Consider the following 11,081-nt stretch of genomic DNA (forward strand, 5'->3'; position numbering starts at 1 on the left):
ATGTTCTTTTTATATTTTGCTTTACGCCAGATATCAAAATTTTACAAAGAAATAATAAAAAATTGTAGGTTGAACTAGTAATAACGATGAAAATGAAATGACAATCTCCCTTTAGATGCTAGTGTATTGCAGTGTATTGTAGTATTTAACTTGTCAGTTTATGATTGGACACAAAGCTGATGTTATAAATATGGTCATTCACTTTTGTTTAATTAATATTCACTTTCTGATTTTCCAGCTATATACAGAATTTTCACGTTTACTTACCGTGTTAATCATTTCCTTTAAACAATAAAATTATCATGATAAATAGAAAGTTTCTAATAATTACAAAACAACTTCCGTTTGAACAACCTTATCCGTCAATCTAAGCAGCGACAGAAAATTATTACAGATGCCAAACTGTACTACAACAATTATTACAACAAACGTCACACAAAGAAAAAATTCAAGGATAAAGAGAGAAATAGGTGCAGCTTTACTAATTATTTCACCAATCCAAAGTTTCACATCTATTATTTATTCTTTTAAAACAAAAGTCCTGCAAGGTTTTAGGTTTGCCATTTAAAAAAAAAGCTTTTATATAAATCAAAAGTCCAGCAATTTATCAGTTTTGTATTTTTGTTTATAAACAGACGGAGGGTAAATTCAGCGTTAAAAGTCGACCAGACAGTGGCATCGCTGTAAGCATGTCTTCCGGTAGTTACTCAAGTTACTCCAGCTCAGATACAGCCAAGGAACCAAGGGATGATATTGACGAAGCCTGCCAATCGGAAATTCCTGATGTTTTATATGATAGAGTAGAAAAAGTAAGCTTTATATTGTCAATATTAGAATTTTATAAAACTGTCATACAAATGAGGGGTTTAACAAAATAAAATGCACCATTTTCTACGCTCGGAAATTCATGTACCAAGTCAGTAATATGACAGTTGTTTTCCTTTCGTTTGTTGTGTTTGAGCTTTTGATTTTACCATTTATTAAGAAACTTTTCGTTTTGAATTTTCTTTTGAGTTTTGTATTTTTGTTATTTTACTCCTTAGAACGAGGAGATAGTTTAATAATAACCTTTGAATTGTATTTTTCTTAAAATTAGTCAAAGGAAAACATAAAATCAAAACAGGGTTATCATAATCCCTTTTTAAGATATATAGTTACATAGTTTATGTGTATTGTAGGTGAAACCTGAAGCATTCAACGACATTAAAAGTCTTGTTGCTGGAATTACCAAAGGTCTAACATCTACTGAGACGAAAGCTATGGCGCTATACCAGTGGCTTGTCAGGATTAATTTTGATAAGTGCACAAATACTACGAAACGAATAAGTTCGCCATGTGCTAAACTACGCCAGATAGTAGACAAGAAGCTCAGTCATGCGCAGTTCTATCAGGATTTATGCAAGTAAGTTGTTTTTTAATCTCAGGTTTTAAGTTTGTCGTCTTTGCCACAATCTTCTATATTGGGAAGTATTACATAATTTCTTTTTGTTTCGTCTGAGTAACTATCAAAAGTATGCAATTTCTATTCTTTGTAAAGACCCTTCATAGATTATTGGAATTTCATTTAATAGATACAATTTTGATAGCATCTCTATTTGGCTAATTGTTACAAATTTCAATAAAAGGATCAAAGGTCAATGTTATAGGAGTATTTGACATGTGCTCTTGTCATGCAAGTATCGTTTTCGCGTATACAAACAATATTCAGGTCATATAAACTTTATTGAATGAGTTAGTAAATAAAACTAGAATTGCCATTGCAAGCAATAGCGGATGTCACCCTTCCCCCTATTGCCACTAAACGGCAGCCATTTGAAAAAAATGTTTAACAGTGAATGCACAAATATACATGGCTATACATCTTTCTGTAAATTTTTTAGTTCATTTAGAGCATTTTAAAACAAAAATCTCATTTCTGCCATTTCCATGGCAACGGCAGCCATTTTGAAATTTTCAAAGTCACAAGTCTCATCTATACTTGCCAGTTAACAATTATATCAAGTTTCATAAAGTTCAAAGTATTTTGAAAATTTTTAACATTTTTGCAGTTTCCATGGCAACGGTGGTCTTTTTGGAAATTCCAACATCAAAAGTCTCATCCAGACTTACCAATCTACAATCATACAAAGTTTCATTAATTTTGGAGCATTTTGAAATTTTTGACATTTGTGATGGTTCCTATGGCAACATAGACCATTCCCAAAATATAATGGCATATACCACATTGGTACATGGGAGGGACCATACCATCAAAGTTTCGATCAATTTGACCTACCATTTTAAGAAAGTAAATGCCACTTTAAGGTTTTTGGATCATTTTGACCTGTTTTGCATTGTTTCCATGGTAACGGCATGACATTTTCTAAATTTCAACGCCAAATTCCACATCTACCAATGTTGCTCATCGTTACTATGGAGTTTCAAAAAATTTAGAGCATTTTGATATTTTTGATGTAGTTTCCATGGCAACATAGTAGTTCAAATGATTGCCAAAATCATCCAAAACCAGTATATGCCGGGCACCTACATTGTATTAAAATATAATGATTCTAAGTTTAATAATGTCCAAATAATTCACCAAAACCCAAAACTGGATTTTTTCACATTTGTTCCGTTTCCATGGTAACGGCAGCCATTTTTTATGTTCTTAAGACCTACTGCAACCCGAAATTTTGAGTTCCTCATTATAGTTAACTTTCAATAAATAAGATTGGTTCCATTGGCTCCGAGAAAACTGCCGGACAAAATAGGTGGAAGAATAATAATAATACAGAAAAAGAAACAGAGGAAAAGCAATATGTCACCCGACATTGTCGATCGGGTGACATAACAACTAAGAACCTTATTTTGGAAATACAAAATACAAACTTACTGCAACAAACATGCGTAATAAATAGTTTTCGTGTCTGCACGCATCTGTGTCAAGTTTGTTGGTTGAAAAAATGTATATATGGCCTTTATGCTAGCACTAATCGATTTCAAGTAAACAAAGCTTCAAAATGGAGACAATACATTACAAATAGACTAACACATTACCATAGTGCACTGAGTTCATTAGACAACACAACACAAGTGTTGTCCGGAAGTCAAATACTCATTTCAGCAACACGCAGACTCGAGTACGCAGATATCTACATTTATACTGCACTCGTTCTATTTGAGCAGTCAAAATGCGTTGACTGTATATTTCTATGTCATATACAGTCACTGACCCGATATCACTTTTCCTCGTGAATATTTAAATAGAATTTGCGAAATCATATTTAATTATTCATACGACCTCTTGTACCTTTTTAGCTCACCTGGCCTAAAAGGCCATGTGAGCTTTTCTCATCACTTGGCGTCCGTCGTCGTCGTCGTCGACGTCGTCGTCGTCGTCGTCGTCGTTAACAATTTTTCAAACATCTTCTCCTCTGAAACTACTGAATGGATTTGAATGAAACTTAGCATGATTGTTCCTTAGAGTATCCTGCACAAAGTGTGTGCTTTGATTTTTGATCCGTCAGAAAACATGGCCGCCGTTACTTAAAATAGAACATAGGGGTCAAATGCAGTTTTTGGCTTATATCTCAAAAACGAAAGCATTTAGAGCAAATCTGACATGGGGTAAAAATGTTCATTAGGTCAAGATCTATCAGCCCTGAAATTTTCAGATGAATCAAACAAACCATTGTTGGGTTGCTGCCACTTAATTGGTAATTTTAAGGAAATTTTGCAGTTTTTGGTCATTATCTTGAATATTATTATAGATACAGATAAACTGTTCATAGCTAAAATGTTAAGCAAAGTAAGATCTACAAATAAGTCAATTTGACCAAAATTGTCAATTGACCTCTTAAGGAGTTATTGCCCTTTAAAGACTTTTTTCACAATTTGTTCATCATGTTGACTTACTTTTAAAAATCTTCTCCTTTGAAACTGCTGTATCAATTTCAGCCAAACTTAGGCTAAATGAGTTTTAGAGTTTCAGAGTATCTAGTATAAATTTTATATTTCATTTCCTTGTATGTCAAGAAACATAGCTCCTATGGCTAAAATAGAACATAGGAGAAAATGATTTTTTTTTTGCTTTTGAAGAAAATAGGACGATTCAAAGAACATTTAAATAAATTGAAAAGCCAAAATAATCATTGATATGAGATTAAACCAAAAAAATTCAGGTGAGCGATTCAGGCTCTTGAGAGCCTCTTGTCTTATTTCCAATATATACAACGATGCGTGGAACGACTCAAACTTGTGTCTTTGATAATTTTTGGAAAAAAATATTTCACTTTTTAATATTTTTTGTTTGCAACCTATAAATCATTATGTTTTATGCTTAATGCTGATATTTTAGTCCATATTCAAACGAATTCGTTCACCGTCGATCGCGAGTTTCAACAGGAAATGTACATTTCATCGTGTTGTATATTTCTCCGCCTGCATGATATGAGGCCTTATAAACGGGGATTTTTTTTCACAATATTTAAATCAAATAAATATCATTAGCACATTAAACAACAATTGAAAACGTTTTTTTTCAGATTGCAGTATAAAGACAATAATAGTGCATTGACTTGACATATCAACGATATAAGGATTCGGCCCGAAACGGGGAAATAGCTCGGCATAACCTCGCATTTCCCCGTTTTTAAGCCTCATCCTTATATCGTTGATATATCAAGTCAATGCACTATTATTGTCTATTTGCACTAGGTTCTCATAGTCATAAAAGATTGCGAATGACTCTAACCGAGATCATAAACAAAATGAAATGTACAAACAATGCAGTTATTAAAACAGTAACTGAAAAGAGACAATGAAACTTACAAATTATTTTTATATATGCATTGGCACTCATACCACATCTTATTATTTATATCATATTTTTTTCAGAGCTGCTGGAATTAAATGTGAAAAGGTCGAAGGTTATGTTAAAAACAAAGACTATCTTCCGGGAAATACAGTGCAATCATCTAAATTTTTACATACGTGGAATGCAGTGAGCATTGGTGGACATTTCAGACTTGTAGACCCTTGTTTCGGAGCAAGAAAAGAGAAATATTTCATTGATCATTATTTTGCAACATCACCAGACGATTTTATTTTATCCCACTATCCTAAGGAAAAGAGGTGGATGCTTATGAACCAGTCGTTATCAGTAGAAGACTTTGAAGGCACGGTCAAAACATGGCCGGCAATGTTTCATTTTAATATCCGACCGTTAAGTATGAAATCTGTTATTCGGACTTACGATGGCAAACTAAGTGTGACAGTGTTGCTTAGGGGCGTGGCTGTAATACCAGTGTTAGAGTATTCTGGCCCTGGTGCAGAGTTAGACGCTGACTCACTTCGAGATAACATTGATGAAGAAATCCGAGACTCGGAAAATGCCGAGACATTCCACATAACATTGCCACAAGAAGGAAATTATTACTTTACTTTAACAGCACATATTTTGAATGAAAATAGAGATGTGCCTGTGTTTCAATATCGTATAGAATATGTCGATGAATTGTTATGAGATTGTGTACGTGCATAAATCAAGGTGTTTTATATTTGGTGTTAATTAACTCAATTTGAATGCAAATGTTGAAATTTAATCAGCATATTACTGATTTGGTACAATTTTCCTTATTGAGAAAGTAATTTAATAGTGTAATTGATTACCAAAAGTATATAATTTCATACGTGATGCCATAAATAGTGATTGTCATTATAGAAAGCTAGAGAGAGGGTAAAAGTTTTATTTTTAGGTCGTGTTGTGAAATGTGTTTAGGTGCCATATCATTACCATTCTTATTGTATTATAATTTGAATATAAAATTGAATTTGTATTCAAATGGTTGTTTTGATGAATAATAATTTATTTTCTGTTATGTCTATCTTGTCTGAAAACATTGTACAATCAAAAGATAGTGTGAATAGCGTTATCACCACATGTTAATGTTTTTTTTTAAATTTCAATGAAATATAAGATGGTATAAAAAAAAACGTGAATGATAATATAGCCGGGTTATCTCCCATTTAACAATAGGGTATCTGGGTCACCCTTGTTGTTAAGATCTGTTAGATTGAAACAGAAAAAGGACAGGTAACCAGTCTTGTTGATCATATTGATACATTGTAGCTCCATCTGTCAATGAAGCAAACTGTAAAGACAATCAAAGAATCATGCACATTGAAATATTAACTTGTGCAAGCATATCTTAAAATCTGATTTGTATTGAGATGTTTCCATATTTAACATTGAACACTGTTTGTAATCGTATAGCGTGTGTGATGCAATACTGTTCCTTGTCCACTGATTCGGCCATTTCCGTCTCTGCTCGGTACTGTAAACGGAAATTGCCGATTATAATCGATGGACTGTCCTCTGGTAGTCATTATTATATATACCTACCTCGTTTGTTTTTTAACATCTTATGTAGATAGTTTATAAATATGGTAGAATATGGAAATATTTTCAACATATTTAGGAAAACATACAAACATTTACTATTCTTTAAAGTATATTTTCAAAGTAAGCTTTTTATTCTCCCCCTTTTTTGTATAAAAAGTCTTTTAAAATGAAATTGTCCTAGCTGGCAACCTTAACAGTAAAATTCTTCGTATGTTCAAGGCTTTACATATCTGAGACTAGTCAGTAAAAATGAAATTAAGCTTCAAATTTACCAAATACATTCAAGCAATTTTCTCTGTATACATTTTTGTTTTGTGTTAACTACTGGTACCATATTCTACCATATTTTTGTTAGTGTTTGTTTGTGTTGTATCAGCCTAAATCAAAACGGTTAAGTTTGAAGGCTGGGACATACCATTTCAGTATTGACATGTAGCAAGTGCTCTTATGTTATGTTTGTATTAGGTTTAGAACTTCCGCATTTAATTTATTGTTACATTTTATCATGGTTATCATTATCGAAAGTGCTACTGCTGTTGAGATATAATCTCATCAAAAATATTCACAGTACTCATCTTTCTTTTATTCATTACCATTTTTAAAATAAATTCTAGTGTTCTGGATTCATCTTTTACCAATTGTTCTTTTGCAGAAAATAAAGGATGAACAATTTTCACCCATTCACTAGTCAAGTTTTGAGATAACTACTTCGATTAATATGACGATTTTTTGTTGAAAAGTAGTTAATCTAAATTTCAAAAGTTAAAATTTTGGTTTTTAAACAGATGAAAAATAATGATACTTTTTTTAACTGTTTTGTTCCTATTGGAAACAAATTACTCATGCAAAATTTTTGTACCATTCCATTTCTTTGGATGTTGTAACAATGGAATATGTATTATTAAGGAAAACAACTGAGAAAAGTACGTATGAGCTGGTATCTTTAATCTAATAATTTTGGAACATTTAAAATTTTGAAATTTAAATTTTTTTAAAAGTATTTTGAATTTCCTTTATCAAGGAAAAAATTGAAAGTTTCAATTAAGAATTAAAAAAAGTAACTGTCAAATAAATATTTGTATGCTGTTATTTTATTTTCTCTTGAATTTTACAATTTGTAAAGTTTTCATTGTTGCCATGGTAATCAGCATTACTGTTTGACAGTAAACAATCAGACACCGTCCATTATACAAACTGTGATATAATATTTTGTCATTCAATATGTATTCATTTTTTATAAATTATATTGTTGCTTAAATAAAAATATCATCAAAATATTTCTTTTCGTTATGTTGTTATCTCATTTACCTATAAAACAAGGTTTCGTCCATCGTTTTCTACACAAGAAAATGCTTGTACCAAGTCAGGAATATTATAGTTGTTATCCATTCGTTTGATTTGTTTGAGCTTTTGATTTTGCCATTTGCCAAGGGATTTTCCGTTTAGACTTTTACTCTGAGTTCGGTATTACTGTTATTTCACTTTTTGTCATGGTTATTTTGAGATGTAAATGATGGTGAATTCCTGTTTATATTTTCAACCGCCATTTTGGAATGGTTTCAAACATGCGTTAAACAATAAGAGGCTAACTTAATAATACAAGTGTATGACCTGTTGCAAATATGTTAATTCTCCCATGAATAGTATTGTAAATTGCCAAGGACTATTAAGCGATTTTCAAATCATAAGGTATAGACTACAGCTGATTTGAGATTGTTTTCTTTTTGGATTTTTTAAATTTTGGCGCCATGCTTCATCACGATTTAAGAGTTTTTTTTACAAGACTTTGAACACGAGTTACTATGTATTATAATAAGAAAGGTTTAAAGACTAGGTGCAGTTTAGAATTTAACACAACTTGCGGACTCTTGTAGATTGTACGTTGACCGGAAACCTTTAATTGCATAAATCCATGTTATTTGGACACTATTGGATAGTTTTCTTATTGGAAACTTTACATTTCCGTATGTATATATATACAATAAATGCATCATGATAATGGTATGAAGACTGAAAGAAGTCTATTGAATGCAACAATTGTGCTAGACTTTTATGCGACTGTAATACAAGTGAGAGGTTAAGCCAGCTATAAGACCAGGTTTTTAATCCACGATTTTCTACATAAGAAAATGTCTGTACCAATTCAGAAATATAACAGTTGATATGCATTTGTTTGATGTGTTTGAGCATTTTGTGTTACAATTTGATAAGGAACTGTCCGTCCTGAATTTTCCTCGGAGTTCGGTATTTTTGTTATTTTACATTTTGCTATGGAAAGTATCAAGGAATTCAGTCGAAAAACTTTCAGACAATAGAGATACAGGTAAAGGTTCTTGATGCAACTTTTTAAAATGACATTTTACCAATTCCCAGATAAAATATCAAATTGTATATCGCACAGATTGTTTTGCGTTGTGTTGTTAATGTGTCTGGAAATCTCGTATGCGGAAGATTACATAGGTTGGAGTGTTTACTCATCCAAAAAGTCTGGGTCTCTTCTTAAAAACTTTGTTATAAGATACAAGATAATTTACAAGGCAATATATAGGTTAAACCAACTCTTGTACTTTTAAATAAAATAAGAACCAACAAAATCAAGATCTAGATTTGTTGCCAAATTTTCAGTATGCATGGTATGTTCTTTTGTACTCAATAGATTGTAGTCTGTTTATCTGATTATAGTCCCTGTCAATATTGCCACTGACCTGAAACCGTTATAATAGATTTTATGCAATAAATTAGGCTGAAACTAGGGAACTATAGGCATGATTTGGTTAATTAAGAATTGTCTTGTTAACAAGTGAAATATTATATTCTTAAATTGAATAAAAGCTTTTGTTGAGAAGTTACTAGTAACAACTTGAACAAAACCATTTTCTTAATGAGTTAATGACGAAATTAGTCATATTGTACAGTTGTGTCATGCAATCGCTTTATACAGAAATAACTAATTAAGACAGCATGCATGTATTTAAACATCGTGTAAAGTTCTTAAAATCAGTGTAATAGCTAGGTTACAGATAGAACAATACGCTTGTATAAAAAATGAAAATAGTCGGGTTTTTGTTGTTGTTGTTGTTACTTTGCAATAATTTTGCGTCATCTGCAGGTTTCGCTCTTTTCCAGATTTTAAAATGTAAAGTATATCATATATACAATTATATGATACATCCTATTATGGCAAACATCCGTTTTTCTATATTTTCACTATCACTCCTTTACAACCACTGGGTCGATGCCACTGCTGGTGGAGATTTATTTCACGAGGGTATCACCAGCCCAGTAGTCAGCACTTTTGTGCTGACATGAATTATCATTGATATGGTTATATTTATAAATTAACTGTTTACAAAATTTTGAATTTTAGAAATACTAAGGCTTTTCTATATCAGGCATAGAATATCTTAGCTGTATTTGGCAAAACTTTTAGGAATATTGATCCTTAATGCTCTTCAACTTCGTATTTTATTTGGCCTTTTTAACTTTTTTGATTCGAGCGTCACTGATGAGTCTTTTGTAGAAGAAACGCGCGTCTGGCGTATATACAAAATTTCGTCCTGGTATCTATGATGAGTTTATTTACAACCACTGGATCGATGCCACTGCTGGTAGAGATTTATTTCCCCGAGGGTATCACCAGCCCAGTAGTCAGCATTTTTGTGCTGACATGAATTATCATTTATATGGTTATATTTATATATTAAATGTTTACAAAGTTTTGAATTTTTGAAACACTAAGGCTTTTCTACCTCAGGCATAGATTATCTTAGCTGTATTTGGCAAAACTTATAGGAATATTGGTCCTTAATGCTCTTCAACTTCGTATTTTATTTGGCCTTTTTAACTTTTTTGATTCGAGCGTCACTGATGAGTCGTTTGTAGACGAAACGCGCGTCTGGCGTATATACAAAATTTAGTCCTGGTATCTATGATGAGTTTATTTAACAGTATTTCTATGCTAGTTTTAAATGCTTTAATGTCTTTTTGAATAATCCAGTTTTGCAGATTTTGTCTTCATTACATTTTCAACCATAGTAACACCCTTAAAATGTTTAGTGTGATTAGGGACTTTCCGATTTGATTTTACTCTGAGTTCAGTATTTTTGTGATTTTACTTTTTAGTCAGTACTACTCAAATTATCATCGTTGCTGACAAATCGTTATGAAAATGTTCGAGAAAGTTTCAGTGTTACCAACATAAACAAATTTCTAAACACATTTCACTGTAGTTGTATTATTATATTAAACATTGATTATGGTTAACAATATACGCAATGGTAAGTAGGTATTATATCCAAACCTTATATCACTTTTCTTTAATTCTTAATGATACCATGATAATTGATATTTGGAGGACACTATAAAAGGTAGCATAAATTGCACAACTCTAGGTAAAAGGTATAAAGGAAGCACTCTGAGGTTCAATAAAGACCTCGCCATTTGTTAAGGCATGATATATAAAGGTAGCATTCCAATGTTCAGTTGAGATCATCATAACGACGGTTCATCATATGTCTATTCATTAGGTCACATACCGATGCTAGTTATCCTACCTGTTTAGGTTGAAGGTTTATAATTGAATACACCAGACGGGCGTTTTGTCTGCATAAGAATCATTGACGCTCAGATCAAAAATGTTAAAATTCCAAACAAGTATAAAGTTGAAGAGCATTGAAAACCTAAAAATCCAAAAAATCCA

General features: G+C 31.9%; 1 protein-coding gene across 1 annotated transcript in view; it reads left to right on the forward strand.

Annotated features, from left to right (window-relative positions):
• Positions 1-7,659, forward strand: part of LOC143055428 (uncharacterized) — a 74,672-nt gene extending 67,013 nt beyond the window's left edge. The window contains exons 11-13 of the mRNA XM_076228875.1: positions 636-809; positions 1,179-1,402; positions 4,876-7,659. Coding sequence (XP_076084990.1) covers positions 636-809; positions 1,179-1,402; positions 4,876-5,503 — 1,026 coding nt within the window. The 3' untranslated portion in view covers positions 5,504-7,659. The remainder of the gene's footprint in view (positions 1-635; positions 810-1,178; positions 1,403-4,875) is intronic.
• Positions 7,660-11,081: the final 3,422 nt, after the last annotated feature.

This window comes from Mytilus galloprovincialis, chromosome 1 (assembly GCF_965363235.1).
Source record: "Mytilus galloprovincialis chromosome 1, xbMytGall1.hap1.1, whole genome shotgun sequence".
In the NCBI taxonomy this organism is placed as follows: Eukaryota; Metazoa; Mollusca; class Bivalvia; order Mytilida; family Mytilidae; genus Mytilus; species Mytilus galloprovincialis.